Source organism: Alnus glutinosa, chromosome 8 (genome assembly GCF_958979055.1).
Source record: "Alnus glutinosa chromosome 8, dhAlnGlut1.1, whole genome shotgun sequence".
Lineage (NCBI taxonomy): Eukaryota > Viridiplantae > Streptophyta > Magnoliopsida > Fagales > Betulaceae > Alnus > Alnus glutinosa.
Genome location: NC_084893.1, coordinates 7,333,657 through 7,352,415, shown reverse-complemented (window position 1 = coordinate 7,352,415; position 18,759 = coordinate 7,333,657). Strand labels below are relative to the sequence as shown.

The 18,759-nt window shown below is 37.7% G+C and overlaps 4 protein-coding genes across 7 annotated transcripts; 1 reads left to right on the top strand and 3 right to left on the bottom strand.

The window, feature by feature from the left end:
* Positions 1-1,434: 1,434 nt before the first annotated feature.
* On the bottom strand, positions 1,435-7,470 carry LOC133874990 (pentatricopeptide repeat-containing protein At3g20730). Of its 4 annotated transcripts, XM_062312953.1 has the most exons (6): positions 7,268-7,470; positions 5,406-6,351; positions 2,919-4,222; positions 2,563-2,651; positions 2,193-2,467; positions 1,435-1,970 (listed from the first exon to the last, which is right to left on the bottom strand). In XM_062312953.1, exons 2-3 carry the CDS (start codon positions 6,055-6,057, stop codon positions 3,096-3,098), a joined length of 1,779 nt encoding a protein of 592 aa, XP_062168937.1. In that variant the 5' UTR covers positions 6,058-6,351; positions 7,268-7,470; the 3' UTR covers positions 1,435-1,970; positions 2,193-2,467; positions 2,563-2,651; positions 2,919-3,095. The 4 variants fall into 4 exon arrangements, with proteins under 4 accessions (XP_062168937.1, XP_062168936.1, XP_062168938.1 ...); XM_062312952.1 differs by having other exon boundaries at positions 2,563-4,222; XM_062312954.1 differs by having other exon boundaries at positions 1,435-1,928; positions 2,563-4,222.
* A 2,682-nt stretch (positions 7,471-10,152) lies between these two features.
* LOC133874991 (uncharacterized) lies at positions 10,153-12,295 on the bottom strand. Its single transcript, XM_062312956.1, has 2 exons — positions 12,169-12,295; positions 10,153-11,614 (listed from the first exon to the last, which is right to left on the bottom strand). Exon 2 carries the CDS (start codon positions 11,439-11,441, stop codon positions 10,311-10,313), a length of 1,131 nt encoding a protein of 376 aa, XP_062168940.1. The 5' UTR covers positions 11,442-11,614; positions 12,169-12,295; the 3' UTR covers positions 10,153-10,310.
* A 1,893-nt stretch (positions 12,296-14,188) lies between these two features.
* On the top strand, positions 14,189-16,204 carry LOC133874703 (peptide methionine sulfoxide reductase-like). Its single transcript, XM_062312582.1, has 2 exons — positions 14,189-14,566; positions 15,729-16,204. The coding sequence occupies exons 1-2, from the start codon at positions 14,231-14,233 to the stop codon at positions 15,981-15,983; spliced, it is 591 nt and encodes a 196-aa protein (XP_062168566.1). The 5' UTR covers positions 14,189-14,230; the 3' UTR covers positions 15,984-16,204.
* A 192-nt stretch (positions 16,205-16,396) lies between these two features.
* On the bottom strand, positions 16,397-18,063 carry LOC133874702 (vignain). Its single transcript, XM_062312581.1, has 4 exons — positions 17,449-18,063; positions 17,122-17,357; positions 16,894-17,034; positions 16,397-16,786 (listed from the first exon to the last, which is right to left on the bottom strand). Exons 1-4 carry the CDS (start codon positions 17,891-17,893, stop codon positions 16,517-16,519), a joined length of 1,092 nt encoding a protein of 363 aa, XP_062168565.1. The 5' UTR covers positions 17,894-18,063; the 3' UTR covers positions 16,397-16,516.
* Positions 18,064-18,759: the final 696 nt, after the last annotated feature.

Here is an 18,759-nt window from a genome sequence, read left to right as displayed (position 1 = left end):
ACCCCTAGCCAAGGGGGAAAAACCTCATATTACTCCTTGGAGTTAAGGTTGTTTACCTTATTTTTACGATAATGCTCTACCTCTGCCTGATCCTCTTTATCCACTTTGCTTCCTTATCAATCTAGATAAACGCAAGGCGAGCATGGACAACTTGATGCAGCAACCACCACACAAAAAAATAGCAACAGAGGGCACAATGGGTGTAATACCGATGAACTCCATGCAAACTGACAGGCAAGGGGCTGCAGGTGGGTATTGAACTGTTGTAGGGGTTTCCAATGTTGGTTTATCATCAATGTCCCGGCAGTTACCAACTGAAAACATGTTTGGAAGGGAGGTCGGTGGTAGAGTGGTAAAAGCTTCCACTGTTGTCTCTCAAGCTTGGAAGGAGAACATGGATGCAGGGCATTTGTTGGCATCTTCGTTTGAATTTTTCGGTGAAAGTTTGTACTCCTTTGCCCCAAAACCTGAGCTGTCCTCCTTGTGATTAATTCAATATCAACAGGAGTAATCATTCTCTAGAATGTGTAAATAATCTGTTAAATTCTTGTTTTGACAGGAGGGTATAGATACTAAGCAAATATGTAAACTCTGTTGATAAATGTCTATTAGTCTAAAATTGGAAGTTGAACGCCAACTTTGAAGGAACGTCTCTTCTAATGATAATTTGCTTCCTATAGTGTGATTCTTTATAGCCGTCTTCAAGTTTGTTTCGAGGTATACGCAACTCGCCTCCCCATTGACCCCGGAATGATTTCTCAAGCCCAATTTTATCAAACTTTTCCCTAAAATGAATATTTAGTGCATGGGTAGGCAACCTTTTGAACATTTGTTCTAATTGAATGGGCAAGTGTTGCCTGCCATACATCTTGACTAATACGGTTCAACTACTCTTCGAACAATGGGTGATGACCATTATGATGCGTGTCAATGGCATGAGGCGTGCTGAGATTGGAGGGCGATTATGCCCATAGTGCGTCAGATAAAGCCCAGCTCCAACTCATCCAGATTCAGTATCAGACCCCTTGATATAATGTTGCTTGACACACTTCAATCATCGTATAGGACAGCTTAAAGTGGGCGTGCAAGGCTTGCGTCGGATGCACGGTAGGGCTGCTACATCAAGTGAGACGCGTGGCACCCTAGCTTGTGTCCTTTGTTCCCCGGCACACGACACAAACCAAAGCTGGGATTGGTATATTTTGTTCCTTGTAGGTATTCTACATGATAATTTTGCGTGTTTGTGGCCATTTTGACAGTTCAATGGTGCAATTAGTAATATGCTTTTTATTTCTTTGTTATATACTCTTCAGCGGACTTGTTGTTCAACAAATGAATGTTATACGACAGAAAAGATTTTGGGGATATAACAGATTGTATAAACATAAACAAGTACTAAAAAAATTAGTTTTTTATAAGTAATTCAATCTCATTAGAAAAGTGGAGGAGCGCATCTTTGGTACACAGAAAATATATAAGAACTCTCTAACAAGGAGAAAAAGATGAACAAAATTTAAAAAATCATAATAAGAGTACTCCAACTACATAAAAACTGAGCAACCACTAAAACAAAATGTCATTCTCATACATTTAGCTTCGAGATCATTAAAGAGCCAAATAGCACAACGAGTTAAAACAAAAACAAAAACAGAAAGGCATTAGAAGAAAAGATTTCGTGTAGACGGTCTTGCTGGAACAGTTGAAGGTAAGGTTGTGGACTTGAGGGGAAAGGGCATTCCCTTACCTTCTTGGCCCGCCGCAACTTTGTCAATCAGCTTTGCAGCCTTGGGATCTGTTAATAATGTCTTCTGAAATGACTGCCAGAAGCCTGTAGCAATGATAGTAACATGAATCTCTCCATTGTAGCGGTCATCCACCACCGGTCCAAATATGATGTTAGCAGAAGGATCTGCCAAACTTGTCACAACCTGCAAAAGGTTGTTACATATGCAGATATTAGTACACTGCACCTGGAAAACAAAGAAATGAAAAATATCAGCACTGGATGCAGCAATTATAAACCCAGCTAGCTGATTTCTGGGGGATTTCAGGCATGGATCTATATGAGAATGTGCACTAGGAATAAATTCAACATTGTTGATCAATTTAAATACAAAATGAATTCAACGTGTGCCTTCTTTGATTAGAATATAGAATAATAGAAACCAATATCTCATATATTTCTCAAGTACCTGAGACACTCTATTCACTTCCTGCAGGGTTATGTCCTTTCCTCCTGTAATATTGTACTCTACACCTGTAGCTGATTGAATTGAGGATCCAATCAAGGGAGCTAAAGTGGCTTGTTCAGATTCTCCCTTGCGAGATTCCATTGCACAGATTCTTCAAATGAAGCAAATGAAGCAGCAACACTCGGTTGTCACTAAAATTTGCTCACCAAAATCGTTGCAAAAATCAATTGAATAACCAACACTTCTTACCATTCTCAATTTTGGTCTTGATTTCCCTGCAATCAGTAGACTCCATGAGTAACTCATGGGTATATCAGAAAAGACCATGACAGCTTACAATACAATCACAATTTCATGCAAAAACTCATACCTGCATTAACAACAGAGCCTCCCATAATTTGGCAAATTGGTTGAGGCATTTCATCATACACCTTGTGTGCGTATTTGCATTTTTGTTTCCTTTAGATTATACAAAAACTTATGAAAGAATTGCTTTACACTTGAATCAGGACCAAAGAATGAATTAATAGAAAAAAAAATCCAACTATCACCAATAAAACCCAAATAATAATCTAGTTGGACATCAATGGAACCCATTTTCACCATTTTCACAACCATCAGCATTTTGTGGTGGAACAAGATGGACAAAGAGAGAGAACACAAACAGAGAGAGGCAGACAGAAAATCAGAGAGAGAACACAGACAGAGAAAGAGACGGAGCATTACTGGTGTGGGATTTTCTTAGAAGTCCCGGCGTGGATGGCGGCGTTCGGGCCTAGGCAGTGTTCGTGTGTTTTGATAATTGGGTGTTCTGATTCTGGAATCTGGGCAACGTTTGTAGCAGACGTTGAAGAAAATCCGGTGGTTTGATTCTATTTGATTTTCTTGCTCCAGGCTTACGTGTCAACTTCTCATTGGAAGGCAACAACTTCCTAGTTTCTGCCATGACCTAATAGAAGTTATGCTCTTTGTAGATTGTAAAAGGCTACATCCTGGATCCTTTTTTAAACCTCTCTCTTTTATCACATTCCACATCTTGGAGACATTGTCCCATTCGCCATGTGCAGCATATATGCTTGCTAAAACAACATAGTTAACTGAATTCTTGGGATCCATATTAAAAAGATTAATGGCTGCTATTTCCCCAAGAGATAAATTACCATAGGTGCTAGATGCCCCGAGAATGGCACCCCAAATTGAAGCATTAGGTTTCATTTTCATCTCACATAGCAAATTATAAGCTTCTTCTAACTGGCCTCCACGTGCAAAGAGGTCTATCATACAGGAAAAATGCTCCGCTTTAGGCAAAATATTGTACTTGTTGACCATACTATTGAAGCATTCTGATCCTTCACCAGTCAATCCACTATGGCTACAGGCAAAGAGAAGAGACAAGAATGTAACATCATTTGGCCTTAGCCCTTCATGTTCCATCTCCTTATATAGTGCAATTGCCTTATGGCCAAAGCCATGTTTCCCGTATCCGGCAATCAACGATGTCCAAGAAATGACATTTTTCTCCTCCATCTCATCAAAAGCACGGTTAGCATCTTCAATTTCTCCACATTTTGCATACATATCAATGAGAGCATTTCCCATGGCCACATCATAACAGGCTTGAACTTTCAAAGCAAAAGCATGGATTTGTCTTCCGAAGCTTAATGATGCTATATTGGCACATATATTAATCATGGAGCAAAATATGACTGCATCCATTTCCATGTGCATTTGAACTATTTCTTTGAAGAGATCCAGGGCATCTCTACTATGGTTATGTTCGCGCGCACATCCAACTATCAATGAAGTACAAGATATAATATCTTTTGCTGGCATACTCTTGTATAAATCGTAAGCACTTCCTACACTTCCGCATTTTGCATAAGAATCAATTAATGATCCAGTCAAAGCATTATGTGATCCAAAACCCAATCGGATGATTAAGCCATGTGTCTGGTTGAGCTTCATGAGACCACTGCAAGCAGCACAGGCTCTCAAGACACTTCCCAAGGTGAAGCCATCAGGAATGAATCCTATTGAAGTTTAGTATTGTAACAATGGCATTGAAATAAAGAAAACAAAACATACAACAAAAAGATTATAACAGAGTATGCAACAAGAGAAAACTCTCCCAAAAATACTTAATGGAAAAAGAAAGGCTTTTATTATGATATTATATTATCCATGTAATATATTTAGGCTCCACATGGTCGAATACCCTTACCCTTATTAGAGGATATATTCATTAAAATAGGGATGCAGTACTCTAGGCTTTGTATCCCATTCCTGTCAATGGGCAACATCCAGCAGCGAGTTATTATTCATAGTAAACTTAGGTAATAGGATACTAACCAATTCTAGACTATTTAACTGTGAAATAGTGTTTTGCAAATAATTATGGATCAGAATTAGAGTATCAGAGAAGAATAAGGCCTCAGATAGACTAGCAATTCTTTGCAAAAATAACATTGCAATGAACTTACTACACACAAAGACAGTGACTTTGAAGTTTTACTTAATTGTGTTGCAATGCAAGTACCCCATGTTTCCGATTTGTGTTAGAAAAAGGGGGGAATACAACAAATTCAAGGCTTTAGGCACGGATTGAGATCTACCAACAAAAACAGTGAATGCCCAAGCTGAGGTGTTACAAGAAACTGGAAAGAAACAAAATTTTCCCACTTGAACATGAATGTGAACATGAGTAGAGATTTAGAGATGATGATGATATGAGAGAAAGTGAGACATATGGAGAAAGATGGATTTTTCGAAATCAAAAGATGTCTTCCTGAACATTAACCTTTTCTTTATTTTCTTCAAAATGGACTACAGAGGATGTCCAGCCCATTAACTGATGTCTAATTAATGAATTTTCATTTTTTTTCTATATCTTTTGCATTTTGATTCATGCATTCAATGATGTGTTGTTAGAAATCTTATGGTTCATCCTAATTTAATCAAGATATCTCTTCAAATCACCCTTCAACTAGTCTTCATCAGCTCGAATTTCTCAGAGAAAATTATTCGGTTCATAATGTTCTTGATCAGATTCCAATAGATAATACGCTACAGACTTTTGATATATGTCTGCTTTGGCAATTAAGAAATATGTGAATATAGCACGTAAGTACAACTCTCAAAATCAGGGACAAACATAGAGAAGAACAAAATAACAAAAGCAATGAAATCTACAAGTTTAAGGAAAAATGTTGATACCTTCTCTCATCATTGAACGAAACATTCGAAATGAATCATCAGCAAATCCCTGAACAGCATATCCACCAATCATCACATTCCAAGAAACCACATCCCTCTCTGACATCGTCCCAAACCAATATCGTGCGTCCTCCATTTTCCCGCATTTCGCGTGCAAGTCAACCAATGCACTCTGAACAAACAAATTCTCCACAAACCTACCCTTCTGAATGCATCCATGTACTTGCATCCCCACTTCCAACCACCTCATACTAGTACATGCCCTCAACGCACTCCCATAGGTAAACTGATTGCCCTTCACACCCGCCCGACGCATTTCCAATAACATTACCAAAGCATTTTCATAATACCCATTTTGTGAAAACCCAGAAATCATCGCAGTCCAGGACACTACACTTCTCTGACGCATTTTATCGAACAGGTTACAAGCAGCATCCATGTGACCGAACTTCGCATAATAGATTATCAGTCTTGTGTTTAAGTGGACATTTGAATCAAACCCACTTGTTATTAGTTTGTTGTGAATCAAACGACCGGCTTTTTCAGCCTTCCTGTCCATGCAAAGCTGCAACATTTTCATGTACATAGAATAGTCCGAGTGCAAGAAAGGGTTTGAGAAAATGGGTTTTAGAGCTTCCTGCAATTTTCCCATGGTGAAATTTAGTGATCGGGCCTATTATAGTCTAATGTCAATTATGGCCCAACATGTTTCATAGTTCATAAAGTTAGGCCCTAACTATATTGTCAGGCCTAAAAACAAAACCAAATTTCCTCTTGGAGCTTCTTCTGTTAAGCTGGTATGCCTCCTTTTTTTAGTGCTAAATTTTCCCAGCATATGTTTTAAAAGTTGGTGTCTTGATTTTCAAGTCGTGGCTACTTGGATGCGTTCATTACAAGCGTTGACCTGACATTCTTGTTTTTCGGACATAAGTACATAACTATTGAACTGCATGGAAAAAAAAGGGGGGGAAAAATACGTTAGTGTTAAACTTAAAAATATCGTGATTGAAAATTTTAGAGGTCATCAATAACAAAGCATTTGAAGCATAGGTATGTATTATGTATACAATAGCAAACATGAAAATAAGTACATGAGTAATTACGTAAAGTAGTTATAAGAATAATAGTATGGAGGTGGGCCAATATCTTCATATGATTAACTCGAATTCTTTGTGGTTTTAACTTTTTAGTTAATAAATCCTAAAAATAGCATTTGATGATGGTTTTCCGACTGAAGAGACTTGGTTCAGGAATTATGTCAAACACGGAACGTGCATAGAAGATATCATGCAATTTATTTGTCTGAAGAAAAGGCTACTACTTTTTTCTTCTTTTTTTTTTTTATGAATTAAAACTTTTATAACCCAAACTCACAGATACTAATCTCCAGTAAACACTGGATCCAACATCCTAGAAAGGGACAAACCCCCAAAAAGGATAGACACGCACAACTACTAAAAACAAACAGCAACTAAACACCCAAACCCAAACAAAATCCACACAAACAAGGAGACAACCGACAGAGGCCCTCCCGAGAAAATGCAGAAATACAAACAGACACAGCAAAATCTATCCTCCACAAAACCAAGCTAACAAACACAGCCAGAAAATCTTCCGGTTCAGTTCTCTCCAAGCTAGTCTACATCAGACCCATCAATTATGAGGAAATTTAGCAAGAATTCTCGCCTTGACTTCCCATCTGATTCTAGAGAGGATTTCTTCCTCGGTCTTGGGTGTTCTACCGTGAAGCAGAGAAAAGGCTACTACTTTATTCGTACAACAAAACAAGAAGACGGTTTTACTCAGCATTTTGATTGTTCAGACAAGCATTTATTAAACATAGTAATGCAGATATTAATTACCTATTTCCCAAAACCGCCAATTCCAAAGTGGAGTGAACCCATTCGAGCCAAAATGCATTAATTTGCTCTCTTCCGTGTTATTCATATGCGGCTTACAAGCATTTCAAGTAAGAGGAGAGCGTCGGATTGTGTTTTCGAGTGTGAATGGGATGGAAGAGACGAGGAGAGGTGGGATATTTCATATGTGTACGTGGGATGGGACGGGTGACTCATTTGAGTCTCGCGAAGGGACTCCCGCGCCAAAGGGCATTTGCTCACCTCCTTTTATTTTTACAATTGTACAACCTCTTAAACGAGGGTAGGGCTCCGGTACGTAGGACTCACCCTCATGTGAGGGATTGTTGTATAGTTGTTGTATTGGTGTTGTAAATCTAACATTTTCCATTTAAAAAAAGTATACCATACATATACATCTTTAAACTACCATTTGATTGTAAATGTAATTCCTAAATTATTAATTGTGCAATATTTTTTCTTAAATTACCAAACAATGATAATATCCCCCAACAATAAAAATACCTTTTATAAAATTATATAAAAACAAAAAAATAAAAATAAAATAAAATAACCAAGGTTTTTTCAAATTTTTTTTTTTTATATATAATTTTCAGCTTGGGCTACCTCGGATATTTATTTTTCTCCTTTTTTTGTTTTTTTTTTTAAAAAAAAAATCGTTTTTTTGTTTTGTTTTCATATTATTTTTTATTTTTTAAGTACAATTTTTTTTTTTTTTTCAATAAGCACAATGGCTATCTGTGTGACTAGTTTTGTCTGTTAGAGAACTGTGATTTTGTATATATGTGAGTCTCACACTCAATATGTCTTAGTGTAAGATTGATGTAGGGTAATGTAATGTAGAAAAAAAACACACACACACACACACACACATATATATATATATATATATATATATAGTTTTAACCTTTTGAAAGATAAAATCTAGTTTGATGTGACTTGTGTATTACGTAAGACTTTGTGTACAAAGTGTATAAAAAACATTAATCAGTAAATATGACCATAATCTAGTCTCTTGGACACTTCAATATACTCTTTTTGAACACAGTGCCTTATTCTTTATGTCTGAGAAATACTCCCCAAAGGGGTTACACAACCAGAGAAAAAAATGATACAAGAACAAAGCACGAAATACAATCACAACTCCCAAAGGCGAGAAACAGAGTTCGGAGGCCATTGTAGTGAATTAGAGATAAAGAATCTCTACCCACAAAACCACGAAAAACCTGGTTTAAAGCAACTACCAAACGGTAGACTGTGAACACAAGCAATAATATACAACCAAAAAACAAACAAAAAACCCAGCATACAGGCTCCGAGAAAGAAACGATCGCCGGAGTCACTGTGTGTAAAGCATGCACCTTCTTCGGGAACCCCCTTAGCGATGGATGACCTTCACAAGCTTAGATCAACACCTTCCGAGACCAGAGAAAACAGTTGTAGCCCACATGCACATAAAACAAAAGATCTAAATTGCCGGCGCGTGCAGGCCACATACCGACTAAAGACGAACCGCACGGCCTCATTAAGTACCGCACCTGGATAGTTCTTGTTGGAGAAAATCCAGCCAAGGATAAAAGATTTGACTTTAAACATATCTCCACCAGAAATCCACCAACAACCATCGTTTTTCACGGGCCAGCACCTGAAAATCACTGCTTGCAACAAGAAAACTACAGGAAAAAAAAAAAAACCCAACAACCTCCCCCCCCCCCCCCCCCCTCGAACGAAACTCTCAGGTTTCTCTCTCTCTCTCTCGACTTCAGACATTCTCTCTCTAGAAGCTCTAAAAGAAGGTGATCTTTTTTGTTACCACTTCAATATACTCTAGATGCAGATGAAACATAAATATTCAAGAACTTCGCAGTAACTAAATACAAACAAAAATATTAGTAAAATTGCATATTTAAACCATGCAATTAACCTAGTCTACGAAAGCTGAGAATTGTAATTGTAAATAAAGAAAGCACATTAATTGGTCTCGGACCCATAGAATTTAACCACGTATGACTCAAGGAAGCATTAGCATCTTGCTATATTCGAACGCGACTAGTCAAAGTAACAACTTGAGTTTTTTAGAATTACTTATAAAGTTTAATTCAGTTCTCTTTAATAAACAATCAATATTGCAAAGTTTAATATTTATGCAACATGGGTGTGGGACTTAAAATCATATCCATAACAATCTAGAGTATCACAATCTTCCCTACCCAAATCACCGATGTCTTTGTTACTGCTTACATTGTGTTACAATACTCCAATATTGCATAACGTTACCAAATTAGCTCTAAAACCATTTGTTATGACTCATAACAACGCTAACCATATTTACCAGATAAAAAAAAAACACTAAATCCCGAAAGGACCAGTAAACATTACATCCAAAACTTCTTGAAATCACTTATAAAACTCAATTCCACCTAATACACAAGTAATACGGGACTTAACATCCATGCAAGTTATGCAACACTTTCATAATTTACGCACTCAATGTAGACCTTAACACATATCCGAGGCATCACACAATTATTCACTTGGTGATTTGCCAAACAAGCACAATTAAAACAAAGAATTGAAGCCAAGCCTTCTTACATCAAAGGCTCCTATCTCTACCCCAATTACCCTGTCATTGCATTCCTCCTCCAAGCGGAGACATAAATCTGCAACGTCATTCACTTTCTCTTATAAAGCCAATTTTTTTTAAAAAAAATTTATTTGTATTTGAGAATGTTCTTGAGATATACCAAGTCAAGCAGCTGACCATTTATCTCGGAGATCAAAGAACATATTGGCTACAAAAGCTAGATATTATTTGCATGTGACAGAAATGTATCCCCAAAGTACGGCTTGTGGCATTCATTGTTCAGACATAATCCTGCAAAGGTGGCAGAAGAATATATTATGAATAGCGATGTGGATTAGAACAAATAATTTAAATCCCAAAAATAGAATGGTAAAAAATCGAGAAGGCCGCCGTGTGCTAAAAGCGCTCAAATCATGGAAGAGAGTGATATTGGCGGGCAAAACTTCAGAAAGGGAATCCGTTAGTAACGCTTTTCTTTGAGGCTTCTGCCAATCGCTTGACGCCTTTTGCATTTCTATAGAACTCCATCAACTCATCGGCAACATCCTTCGGGTGAAGCTCAACAAACGCCTTCAAAAACCTCTTCTCTGTCATCCTCAGTGCCCTCAGCATCGTGGGTCCCTTGATCTGGAAATTAAGACCCATGTCCTGTATCTTCCCTGCAAGAAGTACTCGTGGCTTCATCACAGCCTCCAGATTTGAGTACAATAGAAATGGGTACCGAAGGACCACACTAGGAGAAAGCTTCATCGTGCCCAAAACGAAAGTCATGTTCCTCTGTACCCTATCAACCGATAGTGTCATCATAAGGGGAGACCTTCCAAACAGACTGAATATTTCCTCTTCTGAGAACCCAAACTTCTCAAGATTTGCCACCTTCCGACAGATTGTTTCATGGCGCGAGATGCCAATGAGTGTAACAACATATTTATACATCTTGGAACCCTTGGAAATCCCGGTTTTGCGTATATATTCCATCTTCTCGTCATCAAATGAAGTCCGAGGTATCATCGTGGGCCGGGACAGGAGCATAGGAATCAAGTCCCTTCCACTCACGCCCATCTCTTCATACAGCGCAATAACAGGCTTGACCTTATTATGAAAGTCATATGTCAAGAGTGAAGGGTTCCTAACAATTGCTTTAGTGAGCACTTCTCTCGACTCAAACAATGTCATGAAAAACTTTAGCCGCTCGTCAAAGTTATGGTTGATTCGACAACTCAAAAACCGGGGCCGACAATTGATGATCTTCACAAGGTCAGGAGCTTCAATGCCCAAGCCACTTAGAATGTTAAGTTTGGATTGAAGGTGGGCAACGTCAGCCTTGCGCAAAGAAGGCCGGCGGACAAACATCTTGGATATATCACTGTCACTACAGCCCCAATTTCTCAAAACTTCAATAGAGTCCTTTGGATTGTCTATAATTTCTTTTCCTTCTCTTTCCACTTGGGTTGGACATATCGTCAAATAGGTGGCGGTGCTGAAGAATGGAGAAGTTTTTGCAGCCAATTTGCCATGATGCGGTGCAAAGAGTAAGAAGCGGAGCTTGATCAAAGCGTGGCCTTTGGATATCATATTAAACGTACAATTCAGGAATCACTGAATTCCCAGCATATGTTCTAAAAGCTGGTGTCTTGATTTTCAAGTCGTGGCTTACAAGCGTTGACCTTGTTTTTAGGATGCGTTCATTACAAGCGTTGACCTTGTTTTTCACCTGCCCTTACTTCACAGGGGAGATAACTATTGAACTGCATGAAAAAGAGGGGAAACATACATTAGTATTGGAGGTGGGGCGATATCTTCAAATGATTAACTAGAATTCTGGTTTTAACTTTTTAGTTAATAAATCCTAAAAATAGCATTTGATGATGGTTTTCCGACTGAAAAGGCTTCGTTAAGGAATTATGTCAAACACAGAACGTGCATAGAAGATATCATGCAATTTATTTGTATGACAACAAGATGGTTTTACACAGTATTATTACTATTATTGATCAAAGATTTAACACAACAAGGAGCAAAGGGAAAGCAGTTTTTGTTCTTCTTTAATAATCATATACTGCAACTAGTTTTTGATTGAGGATTGAACTTCAGTTGTTAGATTTATCCAATCCAACAACATAAACGAATCTCTTTAAATCTGGGGGAAAAAAAAAATTCCTGGGTAAAACAGCGTCAGTTAAGATTATGATTTAAAACATGTATCTAGTCCAAGTTTGTTCCATAGACTTCTCCTTATCATTTTGTATAATGGCTCTACTAATCAATCTTTTTTTTTTACGGTCTATATTAGAGATTTTACCTCACTACAACCCATGGCCGGAACTCCTCTTTGGCTTCATCATCTTCTTCTCTCTCTCTCTGCATCTCGATCTCTCTCAATCTCCCCCTCTCTCTCTCTCTCTCTCTCTCTCTCTCTCTCTCTCTCTCTCTCTCTCTCTCTCTGTGACTGGTGCGCTGTGTGTGTGTGTGTTTCGACGAAGAAGAAAGGGGGGAGGGAGATGAGAACGTGGGAGAAAGAAGAGGGAAGAAAGGATGGGGGAGAGGGTGCCGTGCGGGAGTTTTTTCTTTGGACAATTTTGCCCCTTGTAAAACAAGGGACCGGCCAAGGGGCTGTGGCTGTGGCTGTGGCTGTGGCTGTGGTATTATGTGGATAAGATTTTCATTTTATTTTGAACCCTCCGTCTCATTTTAATTCCATCATTATTAATATCTTACCCTTTATTTAATTTAATTACAACTTACTCTTATAAATAATTATCTACAACACCATGATTTATTATCATTATTTTAATCTCATTAACCTTGTTTTAATTTATTTTATTTATTAATCAATCATCACACTAACTTATTTCTCTTTATTACTTAAAACTCTTATTACATAAATTTATTACAATTAAATAATATTTTTATTATATTATTTTCATGCTAATATTATTATTGTTTGATCTCATTTTATCAATTTATTTTATTAATTCAGATCATTTTAGGATTATTAATAATAAACTTCATAATTATTTTCTTAGGCGTTGCACATGCCCTCTGAATTTATCAAGAGGCAACCCCTTGGTCATAAGATCGGACATCATCTCTATTGAGAGAATAAATTCAACTTTCATTCACCCCTCTTCACTATATCCTGAATATAGGAATAATTTAAATCAATTAATGTGTCACAAAACACATTGACTGCTCTGCTAGGAATATCTAAATTTAAACATGTTAGATTAATTTCCTGGTTAAGTGAACCTCCGGTTGAACAATACCTGTAAAAGAGCAACCAAATAAATAAAATAGCTTATCAAAGCAGGCTACAAGGGATTGGGGTGGTGTATAGTATTATTCTTAAGAGTACGTACATTGCTTCATCTTTTGTCTCTCCTATTTTCAACATACGGTTTTATCTTTTTGGCTAAATATATTTTAAGCCCCTCAAGTAATAGTCGTTTGTGATAAAAGTCTTAAACTGACATTTGTGACATTTAGGTACATCAAACAACAATTTTATTGTAATTAAACCCCTCTATTAGCGTTGACCATCTGTTTGGATGAAAAATTCATATTTCACCAAAGTCTTTTAACAATACCCTCGTTTTGACATTTTAAAAACCAAATTTATCCCTTATAATTATTAATCAATAAAAAAGAAAAAAAAGAAAAGAAAATGGGATGGCTAAGCCACCACTAGGACCGAACTCCCACCCTTTGCATTTTTGTTTTTATTTTAATTTTGTTTGTTAAAGTTTGTTTTTTTTAATTGTTATTTTGATTTTTTTTTTAAATGAACAGTATTATAGAGTTGATAGAAAAGTGGTAATGTGCATGACACGCGACCGATTTTCGATTTTTCATTCAAATAGACAATAATCTCTAATAGAGTGTTTTAAATGCAAAAAATAAAAAATAAAATTGATAATTTAATGAGTCTTAGTGTTATAGGCTTATAGCTATTAGTTTGTTGAGCTTTATAAAAAATAATTGTTAATTAAGAATGTTAAAGTATATTTAACCTAGTCTTTCTCATTTATCCTTTTTTAAAGATCTATCTATCTCTCTCTTGTATATATTAACCCAGTTTTTCTCAAGTTAATATTACAAAATGTGGAATGCATTTGAACTACATTCAATAATCTCAACGGTCCAACGGACATGATACATGGATCTCGTACAGACACTGACAGTGACCCACGAGTCGATAAGGGTTGGTTGCCTCTTTTATTTATTTATTTTTTCTGTTATGTATTTTTAATAAAATAAAAATGTACTTGACCAGTTCCGGGGACTAGATTCACTGATTAATATGTGGACTATATATTGTATAAATCTCCCTCTCTTTGATCAATCGAGACTGGGAGCGTTGAAGAATGGCTGCCATTCCTGACAACATCGGCAACAACCACAACCCTGCTCTTGATCCAGATACGGATGCTCCGGACAATCCGGGTCACGAGTTCGCCCAGTTCGGAGCCGGGTGCTTCTGGGGAGTGGAGCTGGCGTTTCAGCGAGTGGTCGGGGTGGTGAGGACGGAGGTTGGGTACTCCCAGGGTCACGTCCCGGATCCTAACTACGAGCTGGTGTGCTCCGGAACCACCAACCACGTGGAGGTGGTGCGTGTCCAGTTCGACCCGGAAGTTTGCCCCTACACCAATCTGCTCTCTCTCTTTTGGGCTCGCCACGATCCCACAACCCTGGATCGCCAGGTATCTCTTCCTATGATTTCTTTTTTTTCTTTTCTTTTCTTTCAGCTTTGTGGTGTTATGGGCAAAATGAGTTGCCTGCTCAAATGATCAGGAATTTGAAGTCATAAGAGAAGATCACCTCTAGCACGAAATGGTAAAATGAGATTTATGTAGTAGATCCAAACTGTTTGGACATGATTTTGTCAAGTTGGGTTCCTTTAATCATGAATCTTATTTTTGGTGTGTGATGGGGTTTACCACTTTACCACGAACTCACTTAGCGTTTGACAGTCCGATTTTGCATACTTAAAAGTGTGATTTTAAACAAAAGTGATTTATGTAATATAGAATAGAAAGAATTTATATAGAGGAAAAGAGAAAAAATAAAATAAAAAATTGTATTATAGTGATTTTTTTTATTTGAATAGTAATAAAAAAAAAAAAAAAAAAGTTTTTGATGTGATATAAAAATTGAAAAAAGTTAGAATGTTTGGAAGTTGATTGCTTTTTAGAGAAGTGAAAATAAGAGAAAGGGAGGGAAGACGGTTGTCAAACAGAGCCATTCTAAGGTGAGGCTTTAGGTAAACTTGATAATGAAGGCATGTCTTCTATGTCGGCTATTCCGATCAGGTTCCTGATCATACGCCTACTCATTGGAGAAGCAGACTGTGTCTGCAAGAACCTTAAGATTCATAACTTCTGCTAAAAACAAAGGAAAATAGCTAGGGATGATTTCTACTACAGTCTCCTGCTGAAATAGATCATTTCAACTGTGTTAAACAGCCATTTGCAGTTGTTATTCCACTTTTGGCCCTTTGGGGTTGAAGTGTATATAACTTTGCCAATCAACAAGCCCTGGCTAGGCTCAAAACCCTAGCCCAAGCTACTTTTGCAATGTCACTTGAATAACTCTAAAATCAACTGAATGTGCAGGGATGCAGCCTTACATTTTACTTTTTCCCCTTTGAACATAGGCCTTTCACTGAACTTTTTGGATTTATGTTGGAGCCTTGCAAAAACCCATCCAAGTTATCCAACCAAAGCAACATTTTAGATCCCATTTTTTTCTTTTTTCTTTTGGCTGTCATTATATAATATACAAGAACACCCCCCCCCCCCCCCCCCCCCCCACCACCACTTGATGTAACCTGGCCTTTTCAAACACGATTCACTTGTCTGTCAGGGTGGTGATGTGGGATCACAATATCGATCGGGAATATACTACTACAATGAGACCCAGGCTCGTTTAGCCCAGGAATCAAAGGAAGCTAAGCAGTTGGAGTTGAAGGATAACAAGATTGTGACAGAAATTCTTCCAGCGAAGAGATTTTACAGGGCGGAGGAGTATCATCAACAATATCTGGAAAAGGGAGGACGTGGAGGCTTAAATCAGTCTGCTGAAAAGGGTTGCACTGACCCTATCAGATGCTACGGTTGACAAGTAAGTATGATGCTGTGATTGGAACTCTGACATATGTTGGTGTTCTTGCTTGGAACCTCTTAAAAAGGTCAGTTATGGTTATTGTTATGTGTATATTATGCATTGAAGGCATTGTAGTTATATTATCCTGTGTGTAAGTTGCAATCGTTCTCTTGGAGTTTTTTTTTTTTTTTTTAAATGGGTCAATGGATGACTACCAATAAAGTATTATTTGATAATCTATTTGTTCTTGTGGACATGCTGTACATATTTGATGAATGTAGTAGTTTGCTTATCATAACAACACCAATAATCATGGCCATGGTGTTGTTGAAAGCAGGTGTTTTCGGAATCCTGGCAGTAAAATATTTGAAAAAAAACATATAGTGTTAATTTACCTTAACACACACAAACAGTTCTTGAACTCTTGATCAATTATTATCTCCATATTATTTGTTCATGAAGTCGTGACATGCAACTTAATTCTGACACAGAAGAAACAAGAGCTGAAACTGAGCAAAGGCAAAGGCAAAGCCCCCGGTGAACATTGTTTACAGTTCGTCTTTAGAAGGATAGGATATTGAAGGTCCTGCAGGGTTAGTTGCGTTGTTCTTTATGGGATATGAAGCCACCATTGCAATACCACACAGCCCCTCCTTATCAGAGATGCCACGCTGCATCCTTATGTAACCCTTCTCTCCCCATTCTGCTCCCCACGAGTTCTTCACTATCCAGTACTTTGTTCCATCGAGGGTTGTTCCATAGCCAACAACTGCAACTCCATGATTCAGCTCTGTCCCACATTTTCCACTAAACACCCCCTGTGATCGTGTACACCCAATCAGGACATAAAAACTCAATCATTTTCTTTCTTTTTTTTGTCAAACTTCTTTTTACTTTTAATAACTTAGCAACTAAGTTTAATTACCTCCGAGTAGAACTGGAAATCAGAACCCCCAGCATCTATGGCGACGGATACAGGTTGATTTGCAGCTGCTTTAAGTAACGCATTCTCGTCGTTAGCAGGCACATCCTCATGCCCATCAATTGACACTACTGGAGAATTTTCCTGCACAATCCCCACGTCTTAAGGACTTCTTGATCATAATCTAAAAGAAGTATTAAAAGTTAATACAATATATATATATATATATACCTTGGAAGCATCACAAGTTCCATCTGCCGCTTGGTAAGGGTAATTAGTTTCTGTGTTTATGCCCCCCCTTCGCTTGATGAACTCAAAAGCATAATCCATTAATCCTCCATTGCAGCCTTGATTTTTTTCAGTGTCACAATCTACCAACTCTTGCTCAGACAAAGAAACTAGCTTATTGGCCTTGATTTGATTAATACCCTCTACTGCTACAACGGTTGAAAAGGCCCAGCAACTACCTGCGGAACATTTTAAAAAAAAAAAACAATAAATTACAACCAATCTAATCAAGTATTATGTCATAATAACATGGGGACAAACTCTCCTTACCACATTGGCCTTGGTCCTTAACGCCGGTGACAGCACCTTTCTTCCTCCAATCGACGGAAGGGGGAACTATGTCCGCCTTCTCGTACATGAAGCTCCCGCTTCCACGCAGCGTTCCTCGGAGCATCCTGTGGTGCTTAACCTTGGACCCTGCGTAAGTGCTACTAAACTCATGGTTAGTCATGTCGGCAAACTTGTTCAACTTCAGCTTATAAGGCTTATCCATCTTGTTGGTATTATGAACATGCATAACATTTTCCTTGAATACATTGAAGCGCAAGTGCTTCTGGCCAAGGCTTGTGGAGACCGTGTGGTGGCTCCTCCACCTCTCGTACAAATCCCAGAGACTTTCCTCGGACCCCAAATCCTTCTCATGAAAATCAAAAGCCTCAGTCACCCCAAGAACAAGAACCAAAGCAAGTAAGAGAGCAACCCAAAAGAACTTCATTTTCAATTGCTAGAATTCAACACGAGATGGGAGAAATGGAGACCTTGGGACTGCTTTATATAGAGGAAATGACAATAAAAGATATGGATGAAAGAGGGAGAACACAACAATGTATAATAAATGGAGAGGTTACAGTTCCTTATGGGCATCAACAATTCTAAAAAAGGAGGAAAAACAACAAAGAAAGCGGGGGTTTGAGAATTATGGAGAAGAAGATGAGTGGGTTTGCATGGTTTACTTATACAAGCAAGGTCTTTTATAAGTGAGGGAGCTCATGATTCATATATATGCTTTCAAAGTGCAACAATAAGTAGGAGGAGATCGAAAAAGTTTCCTGTTAATTCGGGGTAAAATGGGAAACTTGCGTGAGCTTTGGGATGGTTTTCCATGCCAAACACGTTACAACTTAAAGGTGTCTGCATGTGTGTGTGTGTGTGTTTGAGAGAGAGAGAGAGAGAGAGAGAGAGAGAGAGAGAGAGGACGAGCAAGTTTACGTCTATATTGGCTTTGAGCCACGACTTCTTGCAATTGGGAAATAAAGTTCTCATAACTGCTTTATCTTTAACTGAAATTTAATTGCTTTGAAATGGATTGGATGAAACTATTAGACGTAAAAAGCAAAGGAGTGAAAAATGTAAATGTGCACTTGTGTAAGTAATCCTATTTTTTTAGACCAACGAGACGTTTTTCTTCAAAATTACCAGTAAATCTGTAAGTCACATAGACTTCAGAGATTCATTAGTAATTTTAAAAAGTGAAAATATGAGAAAATGACTTAAGAGGAAATGATTTTTTTTTTTTCCTTCTTCTTATTAGATAACATAGTTGTTTGCCTGTAATTGAATCTTCAAAATTCACTTCACTTA